General features: G+C 35.0%; 1 protein-coding gene across 5 annotated transcripts; it reads right to left on the reverse strand.

Annotated features, from left to right (window-relative positions):
• Nucleotides 1–770: 770 nt before the first annotated feature.
• On the reverse strand, nucleotides 771–15,564 carry LOC132279032 (pumilio homolog 5-like). 5 transcript variants are annotated; one of them, XM_059780950.1, is made up of 12 exons: nucleotides 15,426–15,556; nucleotides 13,929–14,013; nucleotides 13,111–13,266; nucleotides 12,057–12,712; nucleotides 9,906–11,374; nucleotides 9,676–9,817; nucleotides 9,462–9,569; nucleotides 6,651–6,863; nucleotides 6,428–6,538; nucleotides 3,705–3,899; nucleotides 2,886–3,057; nucleotides 771–1,406 (listed from the first exon to the last, which is right to left on the reverse strand). In XM_059780950.1, the coding sequence occupies exons 4-12, from the start codon at nucleotides 12,702–12,704 to the stop codon at nucleotides 1,384–1,386; spliced, it is 3,081 nt and encodes a 1,026-aa protein (XP_059636933.1). In that variant the 5' UTR covers nucleotides 12,705–12,712; nucleotides 13,111–13,266; nucleotides 13,929–14,013; nucleotides 15,426–15,556; the 3' UTR covers nucleotides 771–1,383. The 5 variants fall into 5 exon arrangements, with proteins under 5 accessions (XP_059636933.1, XP_059636932.1, XP_059636935.1 ...); XM_059780949.1 differs by having other exon boundaries at nucleotides 13,111–13,273; XM_059780952.1 differs by lacking the exon at nucleotides 13,929–14,013 and having other exon boundaries at nucleotides 13,111–13,273.
• Between the last annotated feature and the right edge of the window lie 2,066 nt (nucleotides 15,565–17,630).

Raw genomic sequence — 17,630 nt, forward strand, 5'->3', positions numbered from 1 at the left:
TTCATTGTCAAATATTGTTAAACCCTTATTTTCATTACAAGGGGAAGCATGCTTCCCAAATGGGAAGATGAGTTTTAGAAATTTCAAAGAACAAATGTACTCGGGGATCAAAATTTAGAAACTTTACATAGTTGAGCAAGCAACAGGAGAGAGAGAAGTAATTAATAAAACTAGTTAGAATTAAATATATTTCATGTTTGTTCCTTGTCAAAGTACTTCAGTGTAGTTCCAAAAATTGAAAAATGGAAGTCATTATAATTAAGACTCAACAATAATACCAAATCATATAAATTGTTACCATTCAGTCTCTAATGTAGCATTTCTATCAAAGAAAGAGGAACACTGAAGTCTGAGCAAGCACCAAAGATGAACCATGGAAAAATACACATAGTTCTATCGAGGAGAGAGGAACACTGACTGCTGCATAGGTGACGTCAAAAGCACCAATAATTCTCCTTGCTCTTCACCAACAGCAGAAAGTTCATAGGGCTCCAGTATTGATAGTCACCGGAAAAGATTACTCAGTGACAAAACAAGCTTACGAATGTGTGAGAAATCACACACACATACACAGAGACACAGGACTGCCTTATTAATACCCTCCAGTTCACTCTACAATTGTAGATGAAACTACAAAGGACTTGCTTATGAGATCCTTTTAGTTTCAATATGCAATTGTAGACGAAAATATTGAATGAATTCCAATACATTTTAAAAGCCACAAGAAAGAATCCGGTAAATAGTTTCACAGCATCAACAAAGATCTCTAATTCTCTAAAAAAAAACAGTGCTTTTATACATAAAAAGTTACATGTAGATTGTCTAGAAGTATATCGTACATACAGAGAGAACCCATTTACACCAATCATAACTTACACCAATCATAACTTTATGTAAGATTCATCTGTTGACAACCCAATTGTTGGATTGGAAGTCCCCTCTCATATTTATCACACAATGCCAAAAATCAAATTAATCGGAGAACTACAGATGGCTGGTCAATATACACTTTTAAATTAGAATTTTATTCTAATATATTATGAAGGTAAATATCAGTTCATGGATCGAACCGTCCGATTAACTTGATATTTGACATGCATGACAAACATGATTAAAGTATACAGTTGGATTGACAAAAAACAAACTTCAAAGAAAATTATTATGCGGTTTAACTTAATCCTATCCTATTCATATTTACTGAATTTACAATATCAACCGAATTACCATGATAGAAGCTCCTCATGGCAGAAGCTCCAAAGTAGACAAATTTGTCAGAGCTGCCTTGAAAACAGGCTTGTAAGTGCCTGCATTGCACCATATGATTCTTCAATGAAATGCCTTCACAAACTATAGCTGTGCTGGCAGGACACCTCGGTACTGGCATTATGATCCAGGTGTTTGGATTTCTGCATAAGAACAAACAGCAAATCATTTAGAGAGACATTGGATTACGAAATTTCTAAGCAGACACAAATCATCACTGAACCACACTGAACTGAACTTATGTTTCATTCACAACTTGCCGCCAGAATCACATTCCATCACCATCCCTTAATGCACTGATATATATATAAATAGTATGTATATATTTTAACTTTAACTCCCATAATATTGGCGGATAATAGCAAGTGCTGCATCATTGCATCCAGATGCATCCAGAAATGATGACAATGTGACAATACAGTCAAATAGGGCAAGGGATTATTGCCACTACACAGGACGTCAATGGAATTAGAACATGGCTACAGCCACAAAGACCATGCCTCCAAGCAAATGAGAAGATTTTATATCTACTTTTCATCTTTTCTTAGGTGGTATACTGTATAAACCCATATAAGGGTATTTATATAGTGATCATCAAAGCATTTCAAAGAAAGACCAAACTTTAATATTTCTGGTACCAGATTGAATAGTTCTGATGTTGTCCTAAGCTTTCATGACTTCCATCGTTTCCAGCCGGATAGCATTTGCCACTCGTCCAACCTGAGCCTTTTTATTCTCCTAGACTCCTAGTTTATCATTATCTTTTCTTCTCTTATTTTTAATTTTCCCCCTTGAGAATTCAAACAAATCCTCAGATCCCTATTGTCTTTCTTTTTTCCTTTTTTTATATGCTCTTATTTTTGAGGCCTTTGATGACAAGAGTATATCTTGTCGTCCAATTTCGGTTGTTGAATCTCAGACTTGTGGCTAAACTGAAAGAGGAAGAAAAAGTTCCGAGGAAAGAAGTTGCTTCAGGACTTATTATATCAAAAGCCCAAGCAACTAGTCCATTGAGGTCTTATCGTAGCTTAAAGAGGCTTGGCCCGTGGAAGCATTCTTTGTAAGTTACAATCTCAGTTTTGCATGATTACTAAATGCATCTGAAAACATGGATACTCGGGACCAAGTCTATGATCTAGGAAATGATAATTTAAAGATGATGCATTAATAATCCAACTTTTTCTGTGGAGGTGCAGTACTACAAAGCAAACTGAAAACACATCACTTAATTGCTTACATAAGTTTTGCATGTATTCAGAATTAAGCAATTTAAAACTAGTAAAAAAATAAGTTTCAAGATACAAGAAGAGGTTCCTCTTAAAAATTGTAGTTGACCATTCAAAAACTGCGTATAAGACAAAATAGCAACAACTATGTAGGCGTATTAGCTAATGCTCCAGGTATACTTGAGATTGAAATACTGAAGACACTTTTTTTGTATTACAGAAGATAAATTTATTTATCCTGCCAGAGATAAGAATATCTCCATAAATGCCAAACATCTCATTGTAGATATCCAGAAGAAAAAATGGTAAAAAAAGGGAAAAAAGAAAAAGAAAGGTGACACCAGCAATACCGGACATGTATGCATGACAGTATTGTGAATATAGCAGAGAACACACCTTCTCCATATAGCTGTTCAAACCGAGCAGCAATATGTTTTCCGTAAGTGTATTTCTTCAAAGCATTAAGATGAAGACTTATACGACTAAGCAACATTTCCCGCTGATTATCAGTACATGTTTTGAGAATCTTCTGGATCACATAATTTGCATATTGGTCCTTCATCATTGCCTAGGACAAAAGAAAAAAATGAAATAAAATATATAAACTGTGAGAGCTTAGCAAGTCTTACCAGATGCAAAACAGACCCATGCATTCACTCACGCAACATCAAATATGGAAGTATCAAATAAATATGCCCAAAAAAAACAACCGGTTAGTATATGCAGTTTACAGGGGTCCTTGCCCTCTCAATTATGTTTTTGGTTTTTGGCTGGCAAGAGTGTACACACGACTAAAACAAAGAATAACTTCTGATGGAGTGGTACTTACCAGGAAAAAAAAATGTAAATATTTTGATAACACTCATCATTAACATATACTAATCCAAAAATAAAAAGATCAAAAAAAAAAAAAAAAATGGCTACCATGCTATTGAACTTAAACATCTTTCAACCCTTTAAAAATTATTTTTTCTTATAGTGATCTATAAAACAGATCTTTTACAAGAACACAAATAACTCACGGAAAATGGACAGATTGAAACCAGATGAGATAATTAAAGGCTATTTATATTGAGAAAGCTTGTAGAAAATACTTTGAAAACATTAATAGATCAGACAGGAACACATGATCAACTATCAATTTCTTTTCTTTAGGCAGTGCGTTCTCAGTAACTATAAACCAACAGTTGAAGTTCAGCTTTCAATAGGACTTACCAACAAACAATCATTTGCATCATTTTGCCCAATAATCTCCCCAATCAAAATTTCCTTTGAAGTAGAATCACCATACTCCAAACATTTCTCAACAACATTTGATGCAAATTTATGTTGGCTCATTTGTACGATATGCCCTGACAACTTGTTAATGATTTTGCTTCTTTCATTAAGCTTTCCCCTCTCCAACACATGCTGTGAGCAGTACAACCAAGTGGCATATTAGCATCTAGAAATTGGAACTGGATGTTACATTTGAAAAATTAAAAATTAGAAATGAAAATAAAATCTAGGTTCACAATTGGAAGAACCGAGTACATTCTAAAAAGAAATATGAGATAGAACAAAGAGTCAAAGACAACGCATTATATAAACCCAACTATTTAAAAAAAATGGAAATAGAAAATAAAAGAGAACATGGTGGTATCCTTGGGCCACGAAATCAGCTTTCCAACATTTGCATTGTTGTGGAAGCGGAAGAAACATTGAGATCCAACAAATGCAATAAAGCAATCACACACAAAACACAAGATTTACGTGATTCATCCAAAATCAAGGCTACGTCCGCCAAAAGTGGAACAGGTGTTGGAAGTGTGTGCGAGGGATTTGAACCCACATACATTACCCACCGCTTTGAGGTACCCCATTAAATGAGGCGGATGAGAAGAGATTCCCTATAATCATGTAGAAATATTACAAAGTAGAGAATTTCCAAAACCAGACCACGTACACAAACTCTCGACTAAGTTCTTCTCCATGAGACTCCCTCTCGATATCAATGTTCACTCTACCCAATGTGTAACTACACCTCTACCCATAAACCCAATCCTAATGAGACTACATCTCTCTCAAGTCATAAGTCTCGACCACAACCTAAGAATCTATGTATAGAGCCCCAAACCCAATTCCTTGTTGGAGAAAAATTACAATTCCTTAAGAGGCCTAGACTTGCCAACAAAAAAAAACCTAATAAAATAGAAACCTAATTAGAATAGGAAGGCAAAAACAAACCAACAGGTTCCTATAAACATCAATAGCCTTCCAGGTGATCTACAACTCTGTAATAGCCAGGGTGGTCTTTGAAGGGGTCGCAAGTTATTTCTTTTGCAAACCACCTTTAATAACCATAAAATGAAAAAAAAATTAACCCCCCCCCATCCCCCCCCCCACCGGGCGCGGTTTCTCTCTCTCCCTCCACCCCCGGTAATAGCCCACTTCAACTTATAAGTACTGCCACAATACCCTAATACCAAAATATTTGCCACTTTTTTGCAACTTTCTTTCACACTTTCAGCTTGTAAACCAACTGAGAACACCCTAAATACCATATCCACTCTCCAAAACAATAGTACAAAAGATCTAAGCTTAGATCTTCAATCAGGAGCTGAAACAATTCATTTGATCACTATGGTCAGTAAGTTTTAGGAAAATTACCTTTTTATAACTCTATTTATATTAAAATCCTATCTAAATTTGTTGTTTGACGTTAGATCTTCAAATATTGTTGGTTGATCTTGTTATGCTTGCACTCTTGACGGTTAAGAAAGGAGACAGAGATGAACAGTCATGATTGGCTTTAGCTGGGGCAGTGGGAAGTGGTATCAATTGTACCAGAGGCCATTAGAAAGGGGCAAGATGGATTCTTGTTTTAAGAATTGTGAGGGAGATGAGATAGTTTAAAGGCAAGAGAAATCAAATCTTGTAAATATAACTACTGATTGGTAACTGTAAGGGAATTTAATGTATATAAATTAAAAATAATTAGTATATGACTCATTGGAAGACATCCATACATAACTATTTAAACTAGTTTCATTTCTACATCATACAAACTCATTTGTAAAGTTCAATTATAAATAGATCCTAAAAATATCACAATGACTATTAGGCCGTCATCACTGTTATTTAAAACATTGAGATACATATATGCATGTGAAAAAGAGTATATTGGAATGCATATATAGGTATATTGGCAACACGGGTGTGGATAGGTGCATATGAAGGCATTTATAGGTACGTAAAAATGTTAATATAAACATGCATAGGCACATATATGTATATTTAGGTGTGTGTATAGGAATACATGCATATGTAGGCCTATATGTCACATATTTGCAGACAGGCACGTATACAGGAGTATATGTAGAAATAAAACTGTGTATACTGTATAGGAGCATATATATACATATATGTGTAGATGGGTACAAATGGGATTATAGGTGTATAAAAATTGCATGTATAGATAATTTAAATTTGTATACGCTTGCATATATAGGCAAACTATACATGCGTATACATCAATCTATACATACACATGCATAAACATATACTACATTGCATGCGGATTGTGTGTGTAAATATGTTGAAATGGTGAGGGCAAATCATGAGCTCCTTTTAAGAGATTCTTCTTCTGACATTTTTTTTGGGGGACTTGTAACACAGCTGTTTCATTACTTTTTCATTATGGAACAGGCTTCGCACACAAATGAGATTTATACCAATCAATAAAACAGATTTTCAGGGGGATAGATGGAGTAGTGTAATCTTCAATGACATATTGAAGCTCAATTTGAATTCTGATATTTTTCTTCTTATTCTCCTTTACAATGAGCATACACTGCCACTTTTTTTTACATTTTAAAAGATCACGTTACGCAAAGGATTATAACTTGAGAGCCATAAAATAGAAGATAAAAATGTTTATTTTTAAAAAAGGAACAAACCTGTGTGACGTAATTGCCATACTGGTCCTGGGCAAGATCACAGACAGACTCCAATATCTCATCCACTATAAACTGACTTTGTAACTGGTCCGCACAATGCTCTAGTACTCTCTATTGTAAACCAAAATTGAAAAGTTGCTTCAGTGTCATCAATGGAAAACAGAGACTGAAGGGGAAAAAGGGAAGAAGAATTGGACTCCACCACTCAACTGTATTATATTACCTGTATGACACGGCAACCGTAAGGATGTGTTGAAAGTGTAGCAACGTGACCACGAAAAGCAGAAATTATAAATCCAATTTTATCTGTTGGAATGCTCTCAATGCACTTCTGTATTACATGGTTTCCATTTTGATCACGTACGCATCTTGTAACATGTCCATCCAGCTCCCGGACAAGCTTTGTTTTCTGCTCCGGCTCAATCACCTCAAGTGCCTACACCAAATATTTAGTTATCATGTTTCATTTCTTGTGTGTATATATATATGTATATATTATATCCTGACAAGACATCAATGATATTATCCATTTAATATCCCACCTCAACTATATATTTTCCGCTTGGATTCAAGAAAAAGAATTATATTTTTAAATTATATGACAATATGCCAAATATCCACAAGTACACCAAATGCAACAATATGCTGGAGCAGCTGTTCAACATTATAGTTCACTCCTCCTAGGATCCTACAATGATGATTCTGATATTATATATCAAGCACCAACAAATGGCTAGAGTCAATTATAGTCAACGAGTATCCAGAATGCTACATTTGAAACAGAACCATAACTCAGTTCTCTCCTTGTAGCGAGGGCCAACAAGTCAGGCCTTAACTTAGAAGGTTCATGGTTGCTCACAACTTAATGACCTGATACACGATGTCGTAATGCTGGTCTAACTACGATCATAAATTCTAGACCAAACACGTTCCCAAAGATAAAGACGAGTAAGAATAAATGAAAAGATAAAATTACAAAGAAAATAAATACTCGTAAGGGAAGTCCACATACAAGCAGTCACACACAGCACATGTTAAATAATGCAAGAATAATGTGGTTATACTACATACGAGTAGCTGACAATTTATATACACAAAGAGCCTGGAGGGGGGTGCACAAGAAGCACTCAGAGAATCCAAATTCCAGGATAAGGGGCATTTCTGCTCTCGATAAACCATTAATCACTACTGTTGGAGAAGTTGTGGAGAGTCCGAAACAAGTAGATCTGAGACAAGTTGATCCTAAGATCCGATACGAATTGATCTGAAGATCCAAGACGAGTAGAGTATAGAGGAGGGTATGATAAACCTTCTTTGATACCATGTTGAAAGATATAAAAATTGAAGAGAGAAATTAAACATGAGAATACACATGAAGAACACAAGGTTATAACGTGGTTCGGCCACTACGCCCTACGTCCACAACACACAAAGCCCAAAGGGCTACATCACTTATATTATATTATCTCTTAATTTTTGTATACAACAATCGCCTCTATTTATAGGTGAAAGAATATAAACATGTAACATGTGATAAATATGATATAGGAAAGATTCCTAAAATCACTCCCATGATTCACTCGTATCAATTTTCTGTCAAGGAGTGATTTAAGGGCTTTAATCACTCCTATATTGATATTCTCCAACAACTACCATTCCACACTTTTAAAAAAACTGCCAAATAGTAACCTTTAAACATTTCCATATGTACGTATAGATCAAATCCTATTCTTTTTTTTATTAAAAAAAAAAAAGAAAAAAGGAAAAAAAAAAAGAAAGAACAAAACAAAAACGGTTTACAAAGAGAATGCACATATCATTTACATATAAATGTTATTTCACACATGAGAAATTTTTAGGGAGATGCTCTTTGTTCTAAGGAAGGAAAAGTAAAGGAAACTAAAGACATGCACAAGTAGAAAAAATTATGAATTTTAAACTACAAATAAGGAAAAAAAATTATATTGATAAAGAAAAGCAACATAATTCTAAATGCCACATGGTATCAGCCAAATGGGAAGTTACCTAACCTTCCAAGCTCCAACTCCTCACTTTTAGTCAAACCGATTCAAGAGTTAACACTATACAAGAAATTTTGAAATTTTGAGATGGAACATTATGTGCTTCACGGTGATTGACTGTGGGGAGGGGTAGATGAGGTGAGATGGTGTGCTTCAACGACAGGGCAGTTTGATGTTAATACATACTACAGAGTGCTCATGGGAGATTCAAATAAGTCTTTTCAAGAAATGGGTGTGGTAAACGAAAAAGTCACCTTAGGTGGCTCTATTTTCTTGTGTGGACGGTGGCGCATGACAACCACCTTACCACTGACAGCTTTGTGAAGAGGAGCAAGTGTATTCCGAAAGGGGTGCAGTTGGCGGGCCATTTGCTCCTGCATAGCAATTTTGCTTGGGAAGTGTGCCCACTGTTGCTGAACTTGTTAGGGATGGTGCAAGTGTTAGCTAGATCTTTGGCCAAAGTGTGAGCCAGCTGGGAAGAAGGTCGAATAGAAAAGAGTAGGAAGAATGGCTTGCAGCAGTCATCTGTTTGATGTGGTTCATTTGGAGAGAGAGGAACGGGAGATCTTTTGAATGCGAGGAGGAGCCCCTGTTTTAATTGATGAGTAACTTGTTGGTTATCTGTTTTGATAGATGACTGGATGAATAAACTCCATATTTTTAATATATGGATATAGTTAGTGGATTTTTGTGTTGGAGTAGATATTCATTTAGTATACATCCTCTATATATAGGTTGTGCCTCCTTTACAGTAAGTGACAAGCACAAAGCGTCTGTCCATTTCTTTAGCTCCAGGTAGTTCCAGAGTGAATTCAGGAGTGCAAGGGAGACACATTAAGGTAATCAATTGGAGGAATAGAATATGGGTCTTGTCCTGTCATCTGTTTATTCACCATCTGTTAATGAATTACTTCCCCCAGCTAGATCTCCCTTCGCTTTAACAAACGTTTGCTTTGCTTTTTAATAAGATAAAAATAAGGAGAGCACTGATACACCACAAGAATCATACTTACCTTTTGGATTACACGACAGCCATACATCTGCAAACTTAACGGCAAAATCTGACCTTCAAGTTTATTCGCAAGCTCCTTCCTCTGCTCAGGGCTCCCATACTCAAAAAACTGTAGCTCACCAAAGACAAGGAAAAAGAAAAGAATGCAACTAAGAGAACCCGCAAGAAGGGTAGGAAATTTTTACCCAACAAAGCTGTAAATTTCAGTTAGGTACCTTTTGAATAACATAGTTACCAAAAACATCAGTCATTAGTTTTGAAGCATGTGGGAGAACTTCCTTAAAAACAGATGCCTTCTCCTCAACGCTACAGTTTTCCAACTTCTGTTGAATGAATCGACTCCCGTGTTGATCAGCACTGAAGTTCAAAACTCAAAAAGAGTTATTTTCACAAAATAATACAATGAACATAGATGAAAAGAAAATTGAGCTCAGTTAGAACTCGCCTGAATTCAATAATATGTCCTGCAATATCAATTAGCTCAAATTTTCGGCCTTTACCGGATCTCAACTCTTCAAGAAAAGAATGAGTTCTGGTATCATCAAAAATCTCAAATCCTCCTTGACCTTGCCATCCAGAATATATGCCTGCGTTTCTACCAGAAACTGGGGGAAACCTCACTTCATTTCTTCCTCCAGGAAAATTGGTCCCACCTACTGGGGATCCTGGCAAAACTGGACTAGCAACAGGCGATATAGGGTATTGCATAAAAGGACCAGTACTTTTAGGGCTCCCAAAGTAATAAGGACTTATAATTCCACCTCGTCTTGGATTCAGATTACTTGGGCCTCCACTTCCCTGATGTTGCAGTTTCTGATCGACGGAGCAAGCAGTAAGGTCCGCCCCTCTCTGCAAGTCAAAATTACTAACCTGGTTCCCCATAACCATATCTCTGGATACCAAGGGATCAAACTGACTAGAAACACCATAGGCATCCCTGAAAGGTTGTTGAAAGTATTGTAAATGAAGAGGATCAGTGAAAGAAGGTTGCATGGCGAATCCTAGTTGTCCATAGAACTTGTTTAAATCTTGTACATCAACTCCATCTGCAGCACTTCCCCTGGAAGAAATCCCAAAAGTTCGAGCACTAAATCCCAGACCGGCAGCACCATCAAAAGGCACAGGAATATTAGCACTGTGAGGACCGTATCCAGCTACAAATGGTGGAAGAGCTGTGGTATTTAGAACATATCCACCCACATTGTATTGTGGAGAAAAGTATCCCGATGGCTGCAGATTAGGGTAAATTGGATTCAATGAAGTCATATAGGATGCTGCAGCGGCATAGAGGGAAGGTGATAATCCAGAAGACTGGAGTATTGGCTGTGCCTCTGCTGATGAAAAGTTTGATGGACCGTGAATTAACTGATTTGTGCCAATGTATGTGGGGTTCGCTCCTTGAGAAAATATATTAGACATGCCACCTTGAACTTCAAATGTATGGCTTTGTTGTTGGCGTGCCGGCTGTTGCAGCACATTATTTTGACGGTCATGTCTCTGGTCCTTTTGATGTTTGTGACACTCTGGATTTGGCAGGCCAGATACATTAATAGCCTTCATTTCAGATTCAATACGAGTGACATCTGAATCAGAAACACCACTAATTGAGACCTCATCCTCCAAATGAACATCTATAGTGTTTGAATGTCTTATGTAAAGGGGTGGCATAACTGGCGTATCCTCAGTATTGTCAAGAGATGGTGAGCTTGAAACAGGGGCAGTTGGATAATTAACATTCGATGATAACCCCATATTATCTGCACTGGGAGTAAATTTAATGGTATTTGCTTTGCCAACAGAGTGGTTATGCAAGGAACTGGTATCAGAATCACAATAAACTGCTTCCTCTACTAATCCATGGCTAAATGAACCAGGCTGATTATATACAGGTGGTGAAGTATGGGTATCGTCTTTCTGCAAGGTAATATACTTCCCATTACAATTATACAAAAAGATGAAATAAAGGAACAATCAACTACTGATTATATCAATCAACTATGAGTTTGCCTCATGGTCTCAATGAAAATTGTTATCTGTGAGGGGGGGAAAAAAAACTCCTTAAAAAGGGTGGGCCATGTCGGAATAGTAACGTTGCTCCATTGTGACCTAGAGGTCACGGGTTCGAAACAGCAAGCATTCTCTTTGCATGCAGAGCTAAGGCTGTGTACATTTGACCTTCCCCAGACCATGCAATGGCGGGAGCTTTGTGCACTGGGCTAGTCCTTTCTTTTTTAAAAATGTTGTCTTTTTATTTTTGAAAGTAGCAAACGGGAAATTGACTACTTCATGGAGAAACAAACATTCAAGATACATCAAAATGCAATAATTGAAAACACATGTTCAGTAATTTAAAAAACTAGATACAAAGAGAACTGTTTGATAAGCCTGTAAAGCGCTGAAAACTGAGAACTTTCAGTGATTCTTTCATTAATATGAAATGACAAATTTGCCTTTAGATTTCAGTTCAAAATCAGCTGCTTAAAGTTTTCAGTACTACTAATTTAGCACGAAAGTTCCCAGAGCTATTTTACTTTTTTTTATGTCAAACAACATCAAAGTCACCTTCATTAATTCTTCAACAAGAAACATACTTTACCTGTAACCAATCAACTGAACTTTTACGTTTGCCTGACAAAGCTGCATCATGTCCAGTACAAAACCCACTACTCCTATCCGCACAGTCATCATAAGCCTGTTGAGTCGACCTACGATCATCAAACTCTTCCTCATGAGTAGGAAGGTTACTCTGAGACAGGGGCAAGGATCCATTGTCTGAGTCATCAACAGATGTCAAATTCCAATTACCAATATGATGAACCAAACGCCGATTCTCCAATGAGGTAGGAGGTGGAGGGAGTCTAGGGTTCAAAGTGACATTGGAACAGTGATATGGCAAATAAGCTGGATCAGCACGAAATTGTTCGGACACAAAGCTGCCAAATCTAGGGTTCAAGCTAGAGTCCCTCAGGGACATAAGGTTTTCAATAGCCGCAAATGAACCTTCGACACTTGGGGGTGCACTTTCACTTCGATTAGGTACAACATCCCTCCCATTGCCTAGAAATCTTTCGCCCTTTGAACCCAACTCCTCCGTGTCCATGTTGGATGAGGATCTTCCAAACATTGCAGCCTCCTTATGGGGCAACCACTTTCCACTTGTTTCGATTATTCTAATGGGGCTTTCAGTTGCCATCTTACTAGAAGAGCAATTTGCCCCTTCTGTCGTATTAACAGCAAATTTCATACATTTTCCTGAAAAGTGGCAGAGCCATCATCCATTTTCCAATTTGTCAATATGAAGCGCAAGAATGACAGGACAAGTTATATGAAATAATAGCGAAGAAAACAACATAAAAGAAATTATTATCAACAGAACATTATATAAATGGTAGCACTAATGCCTATACAGATTAATCAATCCTACAAATAGCAGCACTAATGACTAAACAGCTCAATGAACCCCCAAATTAGAGCATATAAAGCGATTACAATGATTACTAACAAAGTTGGGTTGTCTCAGAAATAATCTCACAACTACAAAAATTAAAAAATCTTCCAAAGTAAGGGGAATTTATGTTTATCTTTACCTCCAAATTAGTAAATATAACTTGTCAAAAAGAATAAAGAGAAATAATGTACTTAATTAATACCTCTCCTCTCCTTTTCTTTTTATTTGCTGAGCAGAAAGAGACTATATCCAAGTTCAAAATCACAAATACACCAGGCGTAAACTACAACAAAACCGCAGCTATGTCCATGTGACATGAGACAAAACAGCACCTCAGGCTTAAACCGTCAGATCTGACCTGAGAACTTCCAGGATAAAAGAAAAATAGAGCACCAAAAATGAAACCATCGACACAATTCAATTATTATTCAAAAGTCAAAAATGCATGTGCATGTCGTATTTGTGACCTTCAAATCTAGATAATCAGTCTGCTAAGTACATGCACATAACAGACATGGAGAAAGAACCAGTAAAGAGTATTTCATGGTTTAGGTAACAAATATTATACAAAATGATCAGATCCGATACAGTACAAAATAAAAAATAAATTTGGAAAAGCAGGACAGTTAGAAGATCATATGCTACCTAGGTGAAGTTGGCCAATTAAGGCACAATATCATGAGACAGGCACTATCTAATACCTCAACAACATTTACTAGTATAGCCCAAAAACCTATGCCAACTAAGGTTACAACTTACTTGTGAACATTAAAAATGACATAAATATACCAGTTTGCTGAAATTTCCTGGTAATATACATATCCATCCATGAAACATATTGCATTTAGTAAATAAATCATTGCTGGCAAAATGGAAGAAAATTGGAAATAGTTCTGAAATGTGACTAAGAGGCTCAAAGAAAAGTGGAAATGGTTCTGAGTAACTGCAAGTGAAAGTACAAAAATAGGGTAAACATTGGATACTATCAATTCTCATTAAGGAATTTTGCTCAGAGGCTACCTATAGGTGAGAAATGAATTTCGCCATTCCTGAAGTTAAGATCACCCACCAAGGAAAACACAAGAGAGCAATGCAACTTCAATGACTATCAATTATCAAAATAGAAAATTACGTCAGTACTCATATAAGTAGAAGTTAGTAGTCCAATAATAAACGATTACACTCTACTCAAACATTAAAAACAACAGCTACAAATGCAACTTGCATGTAAAACTAAACTTCCAAATGAGGACCTATACTTTAATAAGAAAAATTACTTAATATATAAACAGGTAATTCTAAGATATAAAATTGTGCTTCCCTGATATACCAAATCCCCACAGATGGGGAGAAAAGTAATTTTGATTTTAGACTAGAGACCCTGGGAATCGCTACGACATTAGCACATTTAGATGTTACTGCCGTACTATCAAGAGCTGCCAAAAACTTGATTCTCTTGTTTGTTTGGCCTTCTTGAAGATGTTTATTGGGTTTGTGGATCCACAAACTAATCGTAGCGCCCAGACAAATCTTCTTCTAAATTTCTCTTCCAGCTTTAAGCTTTTATGAAAATTAAATACGTTAGATAGCTTAAAGTATGTTTTCCCAAAAGTCTTTATGGTTACAACTAATTTTAATTTTCAGAGGAAAATGAAAGTTTTAGAAAATATTTTTCTGAGGTCTGCTCTACACTTCACAGCAACAAAATTTTCTTGTATCATAATTCATATTTTATGAATTGGGTGTGCACTAGAACCCCATTGTATTGGATGTGATGATTCGATATCTTTTCTTCCTTTGACCAACAACTTGGTCGTCCCTATAATTAAAAAACTGCTTATTCTACAACTAACCTTTACTTATAAGTACATCAAATTTTCTTAGTAGAACCTAAATGTACTGTTCTTAATTTCCATTAAGTTATAATGAATATTATCGGTAGTTTCTAACAAAATAATTACAAATTTAGACACAGAAAATTTTGACCTCTACATTCCAATACTTGCAATCGTATCTAGTATCTTCTAGGTATATATAGAAAATAATCAATATCGTCTAAATCAATAGCATGGATCATAAGACGAGATTAAATTCTGCAGAGTTAGTGCATAATAAGAATTTCCTAGCAACCCAATTTTTATTTCAAGTGATCCAAAACCCATTCGCTGACCTAGACTACACAACAATTAAGGGTAGTTGACTTTAAAATTGTTTCATTTTTTACACCAAAACAACAGGAAACTTCAAATTTTGGTTTTTTGTTTTCTTTTGTCAGTTTTCCCAAAACCAAACATATAAAGAAATTCTTCCAACACTGAACAGGCACCATGAGTCATCGACCCATTTCAACAAGAAATTCAACTACACATACCAAAAAAAGAAACAATGAACAAACTACGTAAGCAAGCAAATTCAGCTCTACAAGCTAAGAAGTAGTAATTAAGAAAAAACTCTGCTTTTGAAATCATTAGTAGAATTTTGACTGGAGTGAGTTGAGGAAACGATGAAGGTTCTTACCAGGTAGTTTGAGAAACAAGTGTATTCCCACAGTTGAAAACCCTAGATCCTTTTTAGAGAGAGAAACAGAGTAATTCTAAAGACACAGAAAAGTCTGCGGTCCCCCCAAATGATCCTGGGAATTGGCCAGGACAGAAAATTTATAGAGCTGCCTAAAAGAGGAAAAAGCGCTAATTCCAGACAACTTCTCTTACGTATCACACCTACTTCTACTTTTGTCTTAATTTGGGGATAGCTACTTTTATTGCACAAACAACAAACCAAGAAGTGGCAAAAGACATGGAAATATTTTATTATTAATCACCCAATTGTACACGTTACACGTATGCATATGACTATTAGATTACTTATCATGATCGGAAACCTTAAAATTTGAGAAAAATATTTCAAATACTTGTACCGATTTATTACACAGATATGTTAAATTCACTTAGTATAAACAATTAATCAAAAACATTTAACATATCTGTGTAATAAATCGGTACAAGTATTTGAAATATTTTTCTCAAATAATTCACTTAGTATAAATAATTAATCAAAAACATTTAACATATCTGTGTAATAAATCGGTAGAAGTATTTGAAATATTTTTCTCGGGCTTCACTTATTTATTTGTGTATATATAGACTAATTAAAAGAAATAGGTCTACAATTTATTACAATAAATGGTATAAATAAAAAAGTGAGACCTTCCACCTACATGTACTATACATAAATAACTTATTAGAAACATTCGGTACAACAAATTGGTGCAAGTATTATTATTCTTCAAAAAAAAAAAAAAAATTAAATTATTTTTAAATTCTACCTATTTCATTTTCAAAATTTCAATTCTATGTCACACCCCAATAGTTTTGTTAAAATTAGTGGATGGTTTTAATAAAACAAAATTTCTAAAGAAGAGCCAAAAAGAAGTAGAATATACCAAACTACAGGGTAAAGTCCCATGTTATTTGATACGGATTGATAGTCCAAGTTCACACGACAATAACCTGAATGTTTGAGTTTTTTACTATATAAAGTAAAGCGACCATATTTAATCCTAAGATCTTTTAAGTCTGGAAAAAATGTCACTAAATTTCAAGGTTTATTTTCAACTACAAACGGACAATTCTTAATAGATTTTTTTTAAATTTTAAATTCATTGTGTCTATTAGGTGTTGTCAAACACGGGCGGATTTAGGGGTGGACAATTCCTGGATCCGCCCTTGGCCAAATATAACGTTAAATTTACAAATCATGTAATTTTGAAAAAATAATTAAATAAATTCAAAATTTTTAACACTGAGAAAGTATTAAATATCCCTAGTACTCGGGATAGTTGGGGCCTTTGGATCATGATGTGGTGATACCATACCTCGGGTATTTAATATTTTCTCCTTGTTATGTTTGAAACTACCGAATTATAGTATTGAAATTAAAACTGAAAACAAATTAGTTGAAATTTTGAACTAACTTCAATTTCAATTCTAAAGAGTTGATTTACTATTCTAGAACATAATTGTAAAGATTAAACATTATGGCTTCGTTTGTTTCGAAGTAAAATATATATTTTTTAAAAAATATTTTATTTTTTCAAGTAAAATATTTTGAAATTAAAACTGAAAACAAATTAGTTGAAATTTTGAACTAACTTCGATTTCAATTATAAAGAGTAAAGAGCTGATTCAGTACTCTCGAACATAATTGTAAAGATTAAACATTATGGCTCCGTTTGTTTCGACGTAAAATATATGTTTTTTAGAAAATATTTTCTATTTTCAAGTAAAATATTTTTGTATTTTTACTTTTTCGGTGTTTGGCAAAGGCCTACGTTGAGGTTGAGGTCGAGTCCATCAGATGGGGGATGTAAAATAACTTGTCAAAAATTTATGGATAAGTTATTTTTGTTAAATTTTAATATATTTTTTCTTCGTAAATATTTTACAACAATCAAACATTAAAAAAAAAAAAAAACTATTTTATGAAAAATATTTTACATCAAAACGAACGAACCTACATCAAATAATGAGTTTACCCCAAATCTTTCCTTGAAAGTATGTGGGTATCCAAATCATAAAACAAATATGGTTCAAAACTTTGGATCACCCTTTATTCCATTTTAATCTTGTCCCTTTACTACATACTTTAGAGACAATGTTATTTGTCACGTTGTTACAACATGCAAACAATTAAAAACGTTAGCACTGATTATTTATTAGGGGT

This window comes from Cornus florida, unplaced genomic scaffold, assembly GCF_030987335.1.
Source record: "Cornus florida cultivar Cherokee Brave unplaced genomic scaffold, ASM3098733v1 CherokeeBrave_3.0.0_Hap2_Chr10, whole genome shotgun sequence".
NCBI classification, from domain to species: domain Eukaryota; kingdom Viridiplantae; phylum Streptophyta; class Magnoliopsida; order Cornales; family Cornaceae; genus Cornus; species Cornus florida.

Bases quoted from the DNA above. Each gene is read 5' to 3' on its own strand.
- LOC132279032 (XM_059780953.1), bottom strand. From the start codon at position 12,704: ATGAAATTTGCTGTTAATACGACAGAAGGGGCAAATTGCTCTTCTAGT. The intron at 3,900-6,427 runs GTTTGTTCCTTT...TACTGCTCACAG, and splicing joins ATGGCAATTACGTCACACAG to CATGTGTTGGAGAGGGGAAA. The intron at 1,407-2,885 runs GTGTGTTCTCTG...GTTCTTATGCAG, and splicing joins TGAACAGCTATATGGAGAAG to AAATCCAAACACCTGGATCA.